Source organism: Phyllostomus hastatus, unplaced genomic scaffold, assembly GCF_019186645.2.
Source record: "Phyllostomus hastatus isolate PE091 unplaced genomic scaffold, TTU_PhHast_1.1 phas_contig_86, whole genome shotgun sequence".
Taxonomy (NCBI): domain Eukaryota; kingdom Metazoa; phylum Chordata; class Mammalia; order Chiroptera; family Phyllostomidae; genus Phyllostomus; species Phyllostomus hastatus.
The window spans coordinates 31,569,969-31,588,291 of NW_025333977.1; the positions used below are offsets into that span (position 1 = coordinate 31,569,969).

Here is an 18,323-nt window from a genome sequence, read left to right on the forward strand (position 1 = left end):
ACATAAATTTTATATCTCTTATATATCCCTTTATCTCCACAGACAGATCCATTCTCTCATTTACCACAAAAAAACTCCCCCAGTAGTGTAGAGATGTCTTTTGATGGAAGACAAGGAGAGCTTAAATCCTAAAACTGTTGATACTAAGATACCAAAACTGTATAATATTAATTTTGACTCCAGTTTGGTTTGAAGAAAAAAAGTAATATAACTAAAATATTTTAGTTCTGGCACTCTTTAATTTCTCATTCTATCAGTATTTTGTGGATTCTTAATTCACACATAATTCTTTTTTATCTGCAAGGTTTTTAATCTCTACATTTACTTGACCAAATAAATAGCTTTGACAAAGCACCACTTAAATAACTTCTTATTAAATAACTCTGTGAGTTCATAATTCTGAGCTGTTCTAAAGTTTTACCAGACCTTTTGATTTTATTACCATCAAGATTTTGAAATATTCTACTTTGAATTACAAAGGTGTAATAATTGTAGATGAACATACAAATGAGTGTTTAAGTGGTAGCCAACTAAAACTTATGTTTAAAACAGGAATTAAAACCAAAACAAACTTCACTTTGGTTGAGCCGAATATATATATCATATTTTATCTGTATGTGCCTTTCTGAAAAGAGTGGGTAATCATCACATTGTTGAACATGTAATTATTTAACTCACAGGCAGTAGGAGAGCTCATTATATAAAGAACACTCTGGCAAACTCTTTTGTCAAGTGAAGATAACTTTTTAAATCATATTTTTATAAATCATATTGGCTTAAATCAAGCCCCTAAAAGAATGAGGTAAGATCATAAACTAGAGATCTCAAGCCCCATAATGATGTAACAAAAATAGTAAGCTTGACATTCGTCTGTGAAAGAACACAGTGATAGCAGAATGTATTGGTCAAGTAGACTTTGCTGCAAGTCAGTCTCCAATCAGATGTTCTAAAAAAGTAAGAAGAGCCCTCCTGGGGAAACAACGGGCCTGAATACTGTTGCCACCCTTGGCAGTGCTCCCTATGTGTTCTATCAAATCAGTTCACCTCTCTGAGCCTCCAGGTTATTCACCTGTCAGATGATCATTTTACGTACTGTGATTTACTTACTTACTATCAGCATCAGAGAAAAACAAAAAGAAGAAATACTGTGCTCAACCAAAGGCCAGGCAGAAATAACAGTTGCTTAGATGAGCAGTGAGCGACCACTGGATGGGCATGATGAGCAATAGCCTGCATATATCTGCCTGCTGGAGCATCCTGTGAATTCTGAATGCTGCATCTTGGTTTTGAACTGCACTGAACAGTATTCCTGGGTGTTATCCACGGTAGCCTAATTATTTCCAGAGAGGAAAATTATGCAGATATCAAGTATTTTAAAGAGCTTTCAGATCTTTACTCAGGATAGTACCTCTTAAGAACCATTAACACAAAACTATTAGCAATTTTCTTTTGAATAAAATATTTTCCTCTCCCCAGTATTATAGGCAAAGCTATTGTAAAAAAAAAAAAAAACTATCTTTACATAAACTTATTGTACTCTTAAAATCAAAGAATTCAACTACTTTATTTTTTATATAGGTAAGAAATTCACCATAGTATTTTTATAGAAATAATTATTAGTCCTAAGACTGAGAAAATACAGAGAAATAAGGAAAATTCTGTTGTTTTATTCAATGAGAACTTTTTTTAAAAAGTAATTCAAGAACAGTTACAATTAGCTTGGCTGTGGACACATACTCCTTACATGGGTGTCCAGCCCACAGCCTGCAGGCCCACACGTGGCCCAGGATGGCTATGAATGTGGCCCAACACAAAATCATGAATTTACTTAAAACCTTTTTTTTTGCTTATCAGTTTTCATTAGTGTGTGTGTATTTAATGTGTGGCCCAAGACAACCCTTCTTCCATTGTGGCCAGAGACGCCAAAAGGTTGGACACCCCTGCAAGATCTGTAATACAAATACAGAAAAAGTAAAGAATAGAAATTTGTTCAAATTAGTTAACACTAAAATATATACAAATTAAAGGTTTGGCTAATTTTGTCAAATCAAGTTAAGCCCCCTTCACCTGCATGTTAACATTTGAAAGGCCATGTGACCTGTCTACTCCGCTGAAGTCCAGTTGAGTAGAGAAGTCTTCTGAGAAGGGAGCATGAGAAGTCCAAAATGGGGTAAACTTCTGCAATGAGAACCCTAAATGGTGGTGGCAAGGAATTTGTTTAATAGAAGAAATTTAATTTTATTGAAGGAAACCCATTTTCAATGTGACTTTGTGCACTGGAAAATCATGGCTTTGTTCCGTGTGCTTTTCTGTGTGCCCCTTAAGAAGCTGCTGTTAGCTCTCTTCTGTGACAGTAAATGAATGTAGTGGTGTGCGAGCATTCATTTGTGCCTCTCGGATTGTGGACCCCAACTTACTGTTTTGATTCTAACCCTATATACAGTGAGAGTATTGTCTGTAATACGAGACTTGTTGCTTTTCTGTCCTTCCAGATGGAAGAAGATAAGGGTTCAGTCAGCTCAGCATATGAATTTGCTGAAAGCAAGCACAGAGGGGAGGACAGTAGGCACCTGCTAGCTGAGGCTTGCAGCCAGCAGGACAGTTCTTGCGTGCACTAGGTAGTACTGCGCTGGACCTTCCTGGGGATGTATCCGCTAAGTTCTCGTGTTTGGGGCATGCTGTGGGAGAACCGGCCTGACGTCTGAGTTTTTACTGTACTGATTCCTTCATTGTTTCTCACATGTTGTTTTTCTTGTTTCCCTTTTTGTGATCTTTACGTTTTATATGTCCATCCTGTGTATTTCATTGATCTTCCTTTGGAGTTACAGTGTTGAGTCATACTTCATCTCAAAATCTTAGTAAGGTACTCCCGCAACCTGTTGTCTTATATTCAAGAAGTTACTCCTTGTCACTTCTCCCTTTGAAAATGTCATGGTGGTTCTGTTATTTCTGAAGTCAGTTTTCCCACTTGAAGTTGTAGTTTGTGTATCATTTTACACATCTTCATGTAGTTAGACAGTGAGTTACGTATCTAAGTCTACCTCTTAGGTGAATGATCAAATAATGAGTATTTAGGCTTGGTACTGAGTAGTTTCCTTTGACAGATACTGTACTCCCAGTTCTTTTCATAAACTTGCATAGTTACACCTTTGTAATAAATAAGGGTGACTTGATGAGGACTTGATTCATTCTCTTCTCAAGAAATAAACCCTGACAACCACTTCTAGATCTAATTGGAAGATGCAAAATATTTTGATTAGTAGTAATTATGGAGGATAAAAATTCTTAACCACTAATGCATTTTTACTTAGCCTATTTACCATTTTGTATACTGTACAGCATGTCCTTGAACAACATCGTTTTGCTCAGTGTCATTTCATTGTAACATTGAGATGCTATAGGAACTTAACTGTTGTTTATATCAATTACCCTATGGTAAAATTGGTTTCATTATATTTTTTATCACTTAAAGTCGCATAGCCAACTTGTCAATAACTTTAAATGAGTCCTTAACTGTGATTACTTGTCAAGAAGGTGTTATTGTCTCATCTGGGATAAACCCCTGCAAATGGTGAAACTTTAAACCACAGCTACTTGTAGATTGTAAACCTTAACTCCTATAAATCAGACCATGGAACAGGTATAATTATATGAAAAAATCTGAATTATTCTGGAAGATTTTTTTAATTACATTTCTTTAATGAATTGCTTTAAATGGAAAATGTTGAAGATAATTAATCAACTCTCAGTTATTATTATTAGTTGAAAAGAAATTCCAAAGAGTTCCAAATTTTTATTTTGTTTTGGAATGCAAGTTCAAGTGGATATTTTACAAGACATGGATTTAGTATTCCTATGCTTTAATGTACCCATTAAAAACAGGCAATACAGTTGAGAATTGGGTTCTTAGAATGCTTCTATTAAATAATAGGGGCCTTGTTAATGGTTACTTTTACAAAGTGAATTTTCTCATCCTCTGACATTTGGTTTCCCTTTCTATAAATAAGAAGTCAGAAGAATTCTCAAACTAGGAATATGATCTTAGTAAAATTGTTTTGGGGATATTACCCTGATTTGTAAGATTTTTTTCTACTTATCAGTGAATTTTAATTGGTTGGATGAAATACACCTTGAATATTTTTCCTGTATTTTGCTTTTGGCATATATTTTGAGATAAAAATGACTTTTTAAAAATAAGTGTTATATAGTATCCCCCTTTTTTTTCCGTCTTGAAATTCCATTTGTGTCTACACTTAAACCTTGGTCAGCCTTGCCAAATCAGGCAGAAGGCTCTGCCAAGCACTAAATGTTGCCATGGGCTAGGATCTTCTAGTCATCTCCCTCTGCTCTCACCTCTTAGGCTTCTATTGTTTTGTCATCTTTTTTGTCTCGGCATTCTGTCTCTGAATGCCCTCTTTCAGGCTGTACCTGACAACCATAGAGATAGCAATAGGGTGTTAAGGATGCGAGGGCCTTTTCTCATTGTGGACCAAGGAGCTTAAGCCTCAGACCTGAAACCTGGTGCTACCAAAAATAGAATACATTTTAAACCGTTTTAGTCAACTACAAATCACCTTCCTCTTCTGTGATAAAGATACAAATACTGCTTCATTTAGCAAAGCAGTGACAGAAAACCTTAATGGCCTGTATTAAGCAAATAGAGTCAAACATTTAAAAGACTAATATTAATAAAAATGCCACCCATGGCAGGAACTAGAGTAAATATATAAATATGACTGACACTTTATAAAACTAGTGTTATTTTCAAATATGGGCTGACATATTGAGCAGCTTTTTCATCTGGAGGTTGAAATAAAAGGAGGTTGAAATAAAAGAAAATTAATATTGACATTATTCCAAATACTTATCCTATGACATGCTGTAAAAGATTGATACTTAAAAAACTAAATTCTTAATATCAGCTGCACCATGACTTAGTGTGTTAATTAGTGCTATTCTGCTTTGCCCCTCTCCATTAATATAGGGGGTTTTATCATTAAAATGCCTTGTCATATAGCCCTGACAGGTGTGACTCAGTTCGGCATTGTCCCTGGAAGTAAGGAGTCTCTGGTTCAGTTCCCGGTCGGGGCACATGCCTGGGTTGCGGGTTTGGTCCCCAGTCAGGGTGCACAGAAGAGAGGACTGATCGATGTTTCTCTCTCACATCAGTATTTCCCTCTCTTTCTCCCTCCCTTTCCTCTCTCTCTAAAAAAAAAATTCCTTGTCATACATTGTTGTTTATGCAATCACTTCATTGAAATAAAGGAGCCTGTCATTTTGAAACTAGGACTAAGCTGAATTATTAAAATAAGTTTACCTAAAACATATAATTACTGCACACTTATTTTCATAGTTAGATTTAGGTCACAGAGACAGGGTGTATTTTATCTACATTTTAACTACCTTTCAAAGTTATTTTACTTGGAGAGAAAGAGAGAGAAGTAAATTTAGAGGAGTGAATGTGAGCTTGAGGCAAGCTTTGGAGAGAAGGTCTTGGGGAAGTTTGGGCAGTTACCTCACTGCTGTCATTTAGTGGCTGCCTGTTGCAATTCTGAATAGTGAGATGCAGCTGCTACTTCTTTTAGGGGTTTCATTATTCTTAATCAACTTTGCAAATTGGTAGTATTTTTATGACTATTTTTTAAACAAACATTCTTTTTTCATGATTATAGTTTAAGGCTTCTTTCCAAACATCTCCTTTAAGGCTATACCAGGTGCTCACTTTGAATATCAAGTATGTAAAACAGTTTTAAGGGCAAAAGAACAAATATGGTAAATAGTTCAATAATTATTATCTAAACTTAAAAACATTTTTTATTTGATAGGTAAGATTTAGTAGGAGTGATTGAAAGATTTAGAAATGTGTGACCATTTTTTAACATTTAGAAGATTTAAGGAAGATATTTTGTAGAAGTCTCTAATAGGAGAAAATTGTAAATGTTTATCATCATTGATATAAAGATAATGGAAATAAGAGCAGTGCGCTAGAATTGATTGCAAAAGGCAGGTTCTGTAAAGATGAACATTTTTTCGGTCATACATAGTCATGTTGACTCTCCACAGTTGTTGGGCTTGGCAACCCTTGTAGCTCTAAGTGACGCAGTGGTTCCCAGGAAGCAAGTGTGGTAGAGCGTGAGTCGTTACAAACGAGTCAGAATTTTTTTATAAATTAAGTTACTTCTTTGTGCTATCAGATCTGGTCTCTCACTTCTATTACCATAGTTTACTTTTTTCTTTTTTAGTATTTACAACTTGAAAAAAATTAAAAAGAAAAAAAAGACAAACGCTGATTCCCTCTCCTTACTTTGCCTTGCTTTGAGTGAAATGAGATGTGAATGTTCCACCCCATTCCCATCCGCAGTTATACTGGCAACTGTGGCTACGTGTGCTCTGGCTGGGCTCCCAAATACGAGATCAGAGATGTGTATGGGACAGTGGTAGAGCTTGGTTTGCTGGAGAAAGTATGGTGTCTTCTGTAGATAGCTATGCAAAAACACAATTCAGCATTTTCACAGCAGCAGGGGTATTTATTTATTTATTTATTTATTTATTTATTTATTTGCTCTTTAGGGAAGAAAGAAACGTTTGCTTAGTTCAGAAGATGAACTACGGAAGTAATTTCTTTTTATTACTTTTGATATTTTGAGATGTTTACCCTGTTGGGTTGCCCATGTATTAACACCTGTCCTTAGGTTTTAAAGTGAAAGTGATGAATGCAAAGCAAGATCAATACCTAAGCAGAGTTCTGCACGTTGGTGGATACGCAAAAGCTACTGACCTTTGGATGGCATCTTCAGGGAATTCCCATCAGTTGGCTAAGCACTAGTTGTACAGGCAGAGCACATGTTGTTACACTAACAAGAGCCAGCAAGCTCCTTGCTGTCTCTACTTTCTGGTCCAGGTCAGTGTCCCCCAGGTAAATGTGGTATAGGACCAGTGAGCCGTTTTCTTGTTTTGTTGTTTTTAATTTCTAGTCCATCACAGACCAGTGCTTCTATAAAACACAATAAAAATTAATGACTAGGAAATGAAATTTAAAAGATTTATAAAATAAGCCCCAGTTTTAAAATTATTTTTAAATTCAATAGTTACAAAAGTATGCTGTTAAATTGCCTTAAAATTTTCTAATCTTACATTCTGAGACTGGAAACACTTATGTCCTCTCGAGTCAGTAACTGTTTTTGGACGAACACTGACCCATGGGTCATGCTTGTTGCACTGGTCCCTTTGCAAGGGGGAAGGAGTAACAGCTACCCTCTCTTATCTCAGGCTAAATGTACTGAATGTACATCATGCTTTTGTGCCCACGCGCAGTTATTACTTACTCTTTTCACTTAGCCTGAATGTTCTTTCTTCGCCATCTTCAGCTGTTGAAGTCCCATCAGTCTTCAAAATGTATTTCAAATGCCATCTTTTGATCAAATCTTTTATGCCCTCCCACCATTATCAACAACAGCTGGGTTTGATCTTTCTCTCGTCTTTTTTGATATTTGTAGTCTGCCACGTGCCGTAATTATAAGAAGGCAGTATAATGGCATGGGTAAGGTGTTTGGGCTCTGGAATCAAACAAACCAAGACTCAAGCTCCAGCTGGGTAACCTTGAACAAGTTTTTAACTTCTCTGTTGGCTCATCCATATAAGATGCATCTGAGTATGGTGCCTATCCTAAAAGGTTGTTAAAATTTTTAAATTAGATAATCCATGAGAAGCATCTTACATAGGAACTGGCACATACATAGGAAGCTTTTCATTACTGTAACTGCCATTATTATTTGTTCCTGGTTTATCTCCCATCCTTTATTAAGCACAGTGCCTTGCTTAATAAATATAGGTTGAATTTTTACATGTTTGTGTCATTTAAATGATGCAAACAAGCCATGGAATAGAATCCAGAAAGAGAGTACTGGTAGTTGTAGAGGTGATGATGGTTTTCAGACTGAACTGGGTGTAGGGCCAGCATTCTGACCCTCATTGGTACAGGCCCTGACACGTGCCCACGGGCAACAGTGCCCAGTTGACTGTAGAGACTGTAGGGGGGGAGCACTGGGACACAGAGCACAGAAGGCAGCCTCAGGTCAGCTTACATAGGGCCTTAGAGGCCTCCCTGAGGTGGTGTACTCCCAGAGGTGGTGTGAGTATCAGGTGGGATCTGTAAAGTCCTGCTTCCTACAGAGGGTGATAAAATTTTGAGATGGAGGGAACTGGAACCCAGGGACCCAAGGAGGAAACTGGGAGACTGATGAGATCCCGTTAACCTAAACTAGTATTTCCTAAACTGTTCCTCTGAACATTTCCTCCTGATGTTGATTAACGCTCCCTTGGGACGTGGGGGTCTGTTACTGTTTGAGAATTGCGCTATGTCTAGCTCTCCCCTTGGAGACTGACCATGCTTACTGACTTACTGACAGGCCTGTACTGAGAAAATCTGTTTAGACTTCTGTTGAACTAGTGTTTCCTAGACTTAATTGGCTACAGAACTTTTTTCATGAAACATGCCTATAAACATCTCACAAAATACAGTTTAAGAAACCATATCACAAACATTCCTAAACCAGAGGTATTGTAAAGAAAGAAGTAAAATTTGGCTAGTTCTCAGTGCTGACCAGATCCTAGGACATTGGTGCAGTCGGGCAGCTGCCAAACAGGAACTCCGTTGGCCTGCACTGCTTGGTATGAGGTGGAATTACTGTGAGCAGGGCTTTGGCAGGACCTCCCCAGTTAATTAGGTTCAGAATGCCAGGTTGTTTACATGCCACCACGTCTGTCTCTTCTGTCCTTCATGAGTGTCTCCACAAATGTCCCATGTTGCCACACCTGCTCTACACACCTGGTGATTCCCAACCTTGGTGAATTGCAACCATCTAATGGGTCTATTTTTTGTTGTTCTTCCTTTATACTTTTGAAAGATTTATTATGCCATATGTTATGTATGTAAAGGAAGGTGAATGAGAATTAGTTTGCTTAAATGACAAACCTTGAAAAATTTAGGAGTACTCTTGACTACCAAAACCAGGGTTGGGATTCATTGAAGTATGTGTCATACCATTTTTGCCTTCATTGAACAAGATTAAAATTATTAGTACTATGGCTTAAAGTTATCTTGCTGAGTTATTTATGCCTGGATCAATATAAATCTTGCATACTTTGAGAAATTAATGCATTTTTAAATCTTAATACTAACTACTTAGTCACTTATTTAATTGATTTTAATGCTTGTACCATAAGTTACTTTTTAAAAAATAAGATGAACTGATTGTGGGCACGGTTGGCACTTAATAGTTGCTCAACAATTTAAAGTAAATTATGCACTTTTTTTCAAGGATAATTATGCAGGGAATATATGTAGTGCTTATAACCTGATATGTAGTAACACTATATAAAGTATTTGCTGCTATTACTGTTGTTATTATTATAGTTGTTGAGGATTGAAGTTGTTACTTCCCACTCTTCAAAATATTGGGTTGGCCAAAAAGTTCATATGTTTGTTTGTTTGTTTGTTTTCGTAAAACAAAAAGGCACATTTTTCATTTTTGCCAATACCTTTATTGATTTGGATATTTTGAGTAGGCTGGCCATCTCCCACATGGTATGATGATTGTTCTCAATTAATGTCTTGATTCGATCACTACCCACTTCAGGGCTCTACCCAACCATGGAGCATTGTCCAAGGAGAAATCTGTAGCATGAAACTTTGCAAACCACTTTCAACACATTTGATCAGTCACAGCATTTTCTCTATATATACACTGTACAAATCTTTTTCTTTTTGCTTTTTTATCTCGCTTGAAATAATAAAGCATAATATGCTAAAAATGTTACATATCTTCTTCCAACTTCAATATTAAAATGGCTTCACAAATATCCGCTAATTTTGATAATTTTTATTTTAAATGCATGCTGATATGAGAGCTGCCACATAGTCTAACAAAGTTGTTTTGAATGATGTTAAAGGCAGCTAAGCACTACTGGAGTCATCTTATGGGGAAAAAACCAAATGTGCTTTTTGGCCAACCCAATAGTTCACACTTGATAGGTAGACATTTTTCATTGAAATTGCAGTAGCATTTCACCTACACAAAAACTCAGGAATTAGAGTTCATTAGGTTTCTGAGTAGTTGATGTAAATCATTTTGACCGTAATAAATTATTAATACATTAGAATCCAAAGTCTTTGCAGATTTAAATAATATCCAGCTACTTGTTATTGTATAATTATTTTACTTAACATCATACTTAGGACACAGTGCTATTTAAATATTTCTTGTAAGATTACTCTTAAATTAAGCCTTCCATACCATACATATCCATATTATAGCAAACAGGTTTATATATATATATTTTAGTTTTAAAGCGCTTGTTGTAATTTTTTTATCCTTTTTTGGAAGTTCAAATCTATAAATAACTAATTTTTTCTGCTTCATTTTCTCCAGCTTACTGAAACAAATTCAAGTATCAAGTGCTTGGACTCCATGTGCTGTTTCTCAGAAGGAGAGACAGCGTGCGCATCTGTTGGAAGAATGCTGGAACGAGTAATAGGAAGATGTAGTCCGACCCATGTCAGCAGGTGTGAAATCTCTCTAAGTAGCCTTTGCTGCAGATGATGAGTGTCCTATAAACTGGAACAGACGAACATGCATCTCTAGATACCTAATAAATCAGCAGCTGGTTTTACCAACTGAAGCAGGATGTATGCTGTGTATTAGCACTCTTTGATGATAGATTTCACTTTGTGGCTTTGGGTGAGGGTTTCTTTCACTAACAAAGGAAAGAAAGCACTTTTGAAGAGACTTGTCATCTAATGAACAAAAATATTTTCTTCAAAATCATTCTAAAATGTGGTGAATAGGAGTATGTATATGGTACTCTTACTTGGTTTTTATATAACTTTTATACCTATACTACTACTGTTTTATTTTCTATATATTTTGGGGTTTTTGTATTTACAAAATAATCTACACATAATAGTAAAATCAAAGGATTTTGCTTTTCTTCCTCTTCATCTGTATTTTCTAGTCAGTCATTTGAGACTTTGAAGTATTTCTAAACACAAAAGGCTTCTCTCCTACCCTTTTTATCTCTGTAATGAGGTTTTAAAATGAGTTGTGTTTTTTAAGTTTTTACTAGGTATTTATGGTCTTATTAAAAATTGGTAAGCTGGAACAGGCTCTTTAAATATGATTTGTTAGAATCTTTGCATTTTTGTCCCCTCTCAAATCTATTTCTTGAAAGATTTACCAGAGCTTGCTTTTGTGGTTCTTAACAAACAATACAATTTTGGGGTATATTCCACTTTAATTTCTTCATACATTTCCCCATTATTTAGGGGATGTTATTATTATTTAGGAGATATTAAGGAGTAGAAATACCTTCACACTTTGATGTTCTTTAGGTAAATGATATATTCTTAACAACCAGAGCAGCAGTGTACTGGCCCTGGCATGCAGGGTCACAGATGCAGGGTAGACAGTGATTTCCATTGTCCGCGGCTACTGTGGGAACACTACCACTTTCTGTGTGTGCCGTGCCTTGGAGCAGGCTGGAAAGTGTGCTGTGAGCAGGAAATAAAGGGTGGAGGAAAAAGTGCTCTAGTGTTTGGTTAGCTTTGTGTTTTAAAAATGTTGAGTGTGATATCACTCACGTATGATAAAATTCAGATAACTTTTACTGGTGAACTTGTTAGTTCCCACTTTGCCTTGAGTTATGGCCATGTCTTTATGGTATAGTTGCCTTTGTAAATAGCATTTTTATGTTAATGTCTGTGGTTTTAGTCCCATTTATTGATCATAACGTAATCAGAAATATCTTTGTAATGTTGTAATACCATTTTGTAGCAATTTTATTCTACATAAAAGAATTACTATGGGCAGTTAAATTTATTGGGACTTATATATTATGACTTACACAATTATATTATAAAATGCATTATGAGAAAGCAGCTCTGTCATGTACCAGGCCAACAAGTTTTTTAAAAGAAGTTCCAGAAGGCCCTGATGTAACCATGATAGCTGCATTGCACAAAACTAAGGTGGGAGTTAGAATTTTAAAAGTATTGTAGAAATTCACAGAATTTTTAAAATTTCTACTTCAACAGGAAGTTCTCTTTAGTGACAGTATACATCTTCTCTGTTACACACAACTAGAATTTATTTTAAATGACCAGAAAGTATTTTCTGCTTTCTGTACACTCCTGTTTTCTTGGTGTCAGTGAGTCAGGTGGTATGTCTCCACTAGTGGAACATAGCCATGCCTTCACTGCGTTATCCCTCGTGCCCCTGCCCCGAACGTCATGGGGTTTATTTCAGCCTGTCTTCTCACAGGTGCCCATTGTCATCTGTACTCATGTTCACTTAGAATTATACCACATTTTCTGTAGGACTTCATTTTTTACTTTCCTAATAAAATCTTTAACCAATTAATATCTTATTTGACAGACTATAAATATCTTTCCAGTTTAGGTCCAAAATCTAAGGTTATAATTATCAGTTACTACTTTCATTATCTTTTTTCTTCAAATGAATAATCTAAAAAGTACTTTGAGATCTGCTCATTTTTTTCTAGTGAATAAAATCATCCAGTATGCAAAACCACTTGGTGCTTTTCAAAGGGTGATATGAAAATCGCCATAGATCCATTAACATCATATTTAAACTCTGAAGTTACTTCGATATGTAGAGTTTTGTTTGTGGTTTTTGTATGTAATTATATTCGTGAAATACATTTGGCATTCCTGTGGGGTTTGGGCGCAGCCTGTATGTATTCTCCATTTCTCTTCCAACAAGGTAGGGCATGGCTGGCCCCTCTGCTACCAGATGTAGAAGCCCCTGGCCTGTTCCATTAACATGTTAAACGTAAGAGAGCATCATTAGTGCTTTCATATGATAGATTTCTCTACTGATTAAACTTTTACTGTCCAGGCATAAAAATTGTACTTACATTTTATTAATTGGTATTGTCAAAGGAATATGCCATATTGCAAGCTTGGTTTCAAAGGTAGCATTGTGGTGCTATATCAAGGACATACCAGGTTGTACCCTAAAGGGCTGTACTTCAGCAATAAATGATTTCCAGTGTTTATCAACAGCTACTTTATCCAAATCAAAGCCATTTTCTAAATAGGAAGGAGTTAATAGTTGATATGTAATTCAGGTATTTAATGTCCTGTCAAATACGATACTGAACATGTGAAAGCACGTGTGTGCTTTGAAAAGATAAAGAATGAAGGGAGACTTGCCTAAGGAGATTTTTCTGTGTAAGCAGTGGTTGGAGAGAGAACAATTTGTGTAACATGTGGGCAGCTTGGGAGTGGAAACTTCACTCCAGATAATTGGGGTGTTCGTACTTCCATTTTATCATACATGTCTGATTAGACTTTTTTTGCACAGATACTTACTCTAAGCAATGTTCATAGTTCCATTTTATTCATATATTTTACAAATACTGAGTGCCTATTATGTACCAGGTGTAGTTCTAAGTACTAGAGAGATGGTAGTGAAGCCCTTCCTTAAACTAAGGTGAATATTGTTTAAGGTTTCCTAGAAGCCAGTAAATTCTGTTCGCCATTGGTATGGTTGTTGCTTGTTAGTTTTCCTCTGCCAACTTTGTAAAATGTCTAGGTCCAAACCTCATTATGACTGCTCACTTAATCAATTTAAATATGAACTATATACAGAGTCTCTTAGAAAACCGCAGATGTTTGATAGAAGTGAACTTGGACCATTTTAAGTGCTAGTGTCTAATAACATCTTTGTTTAAGGAAAATGGGAACCCTAGAAATCTACATAAAATATAGTTACTGTTAAGTTCTTTTAGTCTTCTAAGAAAAGCCACCTTTGACTTGGTAATACTAATATTGTCCGTAAAGAAGGTTAGACCGTTTCAAGCATGGCAGGCCATTTATGATCATGAGTCACTTAAGCTTAAATTAATACAGCTTCAAATAAAGTGGTATGTAATGAGTTGCTTATGGGCTCTATCATTCAGACAGTAGTTAATATTTCCAGACCAGTAGGGGATCATTTGTTCATAATTAAATGAGAACCCTAGTGACTTACAGGTGTCTTTGATGCCTACTGAATAAACCATTCTCTACACTCAAGCTAATTATGCTAAAATCTTTAGAATAGAATTTATAGCTAAAAAGAAATAAATTATGAATATATTGCTATTCCATTCCAAAGCTTTTGGTAAGTGCGGTTTTTGTTTGTTTGCTTCTGTAATACAGCCTAGTTGCTTTTCAGGAAAATTGAATATGCATAACTCTTAATAACATACTTATTTTTATATTGAATTAAGATTTTAAGAGCATTGTATGCTCTGCTATCTATAGAAAATGTTTTAATGCTAATGAACATCTAAATTTTGGCTATTGTTTTTATATGATGACTAGAGCATTATTTTTCCCAAGTTTTTGTGTAATATAAATGGAATGTTTGGTCAGTCAGTGCTAGTATGAAGAACTTCTTTTCAGCATTTAAAAATGAATCTGATTATTTTAATACTCAAATTGCATTTTGATCCTAAGTTTTAGAGTATATCTTTTTCTCAATTAAAACATAGGTCTTGGTGAGCCAAACTTTTCTCTTATTGTTACTTTAGATCATGGAGTGCATCGGATCCTTTCTATACCAACGACAGGAGCATCTTGACTCTCTCCACAATGGACTCATCTACTTGTTAAAAGAGCAGTCAGTGCTTTGTGGGAGCCCTTTCAACTCCTTGCCTAAAATGCAGTGTGTTCATCCTGGTAATGGCCACACTAGCTCTGCAGCATTACTTTCTGAAATCTCTGCGGTAGTTCGTACCAGCTCAGAGTTATAACGGCAAACAAACAAAAAGCATTAGCATGAACCACTCTCAGCCCCTTTAAATTAAATCTGACCACGTTTAAAATTTGTGAATAAAGGGACATTTTCTGACTTTCTCTGGGATTCCCTTTGCTTACGGGACTCCTAATGGCATTTCAGCCTCTTGCTAAGGCCATCATATTTTAATATCAAGGTAGAAAAGAGAAATAATTTCTAGTTAATTGTATTTTTGAGTATTAGCTTAGTTATTGAGTCTTCTATTTAAATCTGCTTCTGTAAATTATGCTGAAAAGTTTGCCTTGAAAACTCTATTTTTTTATTAGAGTTATATTTGAAGCTTTTCATGGGAAAAGTAAATGTGAATAGTAAGGAGTTTTGTTTCCTAAGTGACCCATGTTGTTAATTCGTCAGTGCTTTCTAAGTTCATAGAGAAAATTAGGAGAATGTGTTTGTGTTCTTTACTGCACTATGGGTAGTAAACATACACCAATACCAAACTTAATGTACTGGAACACAACCAGTAAAATTAACTGTACACATCAAAGGGTGTATCTTTTTTCATTCATACATCAGAAATCCAGTCCACCAAATTTCAAATTGATGTTTACTAATATTTCTATGACAGAATATAAAGTGGGTAAATTAGGTACTAGTAGCATATTATTATTTAATGTGTTTATCTTCGGATCTTTTGCATGCTGGTTAATATATTTAAATTTGCCTCTATCTGAAGGCTCTGTTTATAGTATTTTTATGACATTGTTGTGAAGTTCAACTGTATCAATAAAAAAACAAGTTTGGACAGTATTTAAATATTGCAAATACTTTTAATTTTGCAAATCAAAACATTAGGGTAATTAATTAAAAAAGAAGAGCCTCTTTCTGTGGCTTTAGAGTTGCTTTTGCCTTTCAGTTGGCTAGATTCTAGAATAGAGGATCTCAGGCATGAATCCTGTCATTCTTAGGTCGGTGTGCATTGTCTAAGTTACAGCAGACCACCACAGTAAAGTGAGATCTGCCCAGTGTTTCACTGGAAGGTGTAATTTCAGATATGTATAGAGAATGTAAATGAAACAAAGTCTAAAATGCTAAATTGTATGGGGTAATGGCAGTGCTAAATTAAAATGCTAAGAATGATTAATTAGAATATATTCAGTATTAACTCACTACACTTGAATACTTAATTTTCATCCTGAATTTATCATGTAGATCCATTGTTTGGCATTTGCTTTGATTAAAAGTAATATGTTTTAAGAACTACTACCCAGCCCTGTACATACACATTTTAAACTGTAGGGAAATAGTTAAATAAGGTTTTGCCAGAGTTTTCCATACAATTGAGAATATAATTCCTTTTTGTAGATTTTTGTGCAACCCTCCATCCCGTTCTCATTTCATAAATATAAGACTTCACCTTTTTTCACTGGTAAACTCTTTTCTTGCTAGTATAACCTTTGTCTTTTTTTATAATGCAAGGATATTGGGTTATGAATTTCAGCCTGATACTAATTTTCATAAATAGCCCATCTTTAACTTAGATATTCCAGAATTGCTTTAGAAAGATCCTGTCATTCTGGAAATATGTTAAAAGGATATAATAAAATGTATAATGTGTGGTACACTCACCAATTCATGTTCCAGAAGAGGAAATATTGCAAAAAATATTCAATGGAGTAGTTTAGTGGAGGATATTATGGAATTTGCTTTTCTTAGAATATCTTACGAAGTGTTCACATGATAAAATGACATTCAGTAAGCCTGCATCGCGCCTACCTTACAGTGTGTACTTGCCATCAGCTAAACTGACTGCTGACACCAGGGAAGGACTGCACAGCCGCCCCGCACTCTGCGACCACCTGCAGCAAGGCAGGGTCAGCTAACGTGCATGGTGCTCAGGGTGTGGTGGATGTAATTTCTGCACTCCTGTTTGAAATTGTTTAAGAACTTATTTTAAAAAGGTAAATGCTTCCACAGACAATGCTCATCCTGCTCTGTTCAAAACCTACTCCATTTAGAGGAAAATTATCTTGCAATTGTAAGAAAAGGGTTTTCTTTTCCTTAAGAAAGGACCAGTGTTGTCTGTAAGCTTCCAATTGTTTTCTAGTGCTAATACTCATACTGTAAAACAAAATTTTCCCTTTGCATATTTAAAGTCTTTGGAAATACAATGTTGATCATTAACTTACTCTCGTCTGCCAAAACCAGAGTAAGATGCTACCTGTGTTATTACTAATTAATTAAAGGTCTCGAATCTGTTTTCCTCATTTGCTTGCCATTGCCTCGTCTAAGGCTGTAGCCCTGAAGACAGCAGCAAGCACCAGGTCAGTTTCCAGAATTGCCCGTCAGCTGCACTCTGTGACTCAGCACCCTGCCTCGCTCGGCATGAGGCTCAGCCTGGAGGGTAGCAGAGTGTGGGCCAGGAGAACTACAGTATCCAGGTTTGCTGTGGGGGAGAATTTAGTTTGAATTTCTTTTAAATACCCTTCTCCTTGGATCTTCATTTCCATGCTGTTCAAAGGCTTCCCAGGCCTGACCCAAATTCTGGCCCTGTCCTTGTTAGAGGATGGAACAGGCACATCACCCTGTTTGGAAATAGCTCTCCTCAGACCAGGGTCTTTTCTGCATAAGATTGTGAAATCGGGCTGTTGGGTGTGTGTCACAAACTTGAGACCCCTATCTGATAGACAGGAGTCAAGGCCAGTAAAAAGTTTTTAAGACCAAAAGTTTTTGAAATACACTAGTCTGAAAGTTATTGGGGTCTGTCTGGAAGGAAAGGGAAAATTTTTTATGTTTGTATCTTTCATGTAAAGATCAATTTGGGGTACGATGTAAACAGGTATCAATGAAACTAACACACCAAAGAGATATGTAAAGCATGTTGTATTAATTTTTAATCCCCTTTTAGAGATGTTTTTATTCCTGTCCTGAATTGAGTTACCTATTTTCATAAAAATGGAACATTATTAATGTGCTGTTTATGTGAGAAAACTTGAATGATACTCCTACAAAAAGTGCATCATAATTAATGATATGTTTGTAATAATGGCAATTGTTAGATTTTTATGAGGAATCAGTAGTTGTAAATACTATAGCAACACTTAGCTTCAAATTTTGGACCTCAGACACTGTGGCGGTCTAATATAATCCTATAAAAATTTTATGCATTTTTAGTAAATGTAGTATACTTATTGTACAGTTCTCAGTAATTTTTTAAAGTTTATGAAATTATATTTATCAAATAAAAATTTTCCTATGTAATTAAAAGTGTTTTTCTGTCCTTTAAGCATGTTAAGCCTCTCTGCTCATTGCAACCAGCACGGCCAAATTTGTTTTGAGTTAGATTTAACGGCATTTGCCCTCCATTACAGTACAGGGACACCATTATGTCTTTGACTGACTGCATCTTTCAGAAATCTAGTTCTTTGGTTACCCAGGTTTTACAGATCTTCAGTACCACTCCTGAGAAGGGGCCTGATGGACACGCACCACCTGTAAAGACCAACACGCTTCAGCTAGGAC

The 18,323-nt window shown here is 35.8% G+C and overlaps 1 protein-coding gene across 3 annotated transcripts in view; it reads left to right on the forward strand.

Moving 5' to 3' along the window:
- ATP11B (ATPase phospholipid transporting 11B (putative)) overlaps nt 1-18,062 on the forward strand; it is a 104,296-nt gene extending 86,234 nt beyond the window's left edge. For 2 of the 3 annotated variants that reach the window (XM_045850957.1, XM_045850956.1), the window contains 2 exons: nt 10,431-10,564; nt 14,596-18,062. In XM_045850957.1, the coding sequence (XP_045706913.1) occupies nt 10,431-10,533 (103 nt within the window). In that variant the 3' untranslated portion in view covers nt 10,534-10,564; nt 14,596-18,062. Of the gene's footprint in view, nt 1-2,492; nt 2,619-10,430; nt 10,565-14,595 lie in introns of those variants that run through there. The other variant, XM_045850958.1, reaches the window with a different exon arrangement.
- The last annotated feature ends 261 nt before the right edge of the window (nt 18,063-18,323 follow it).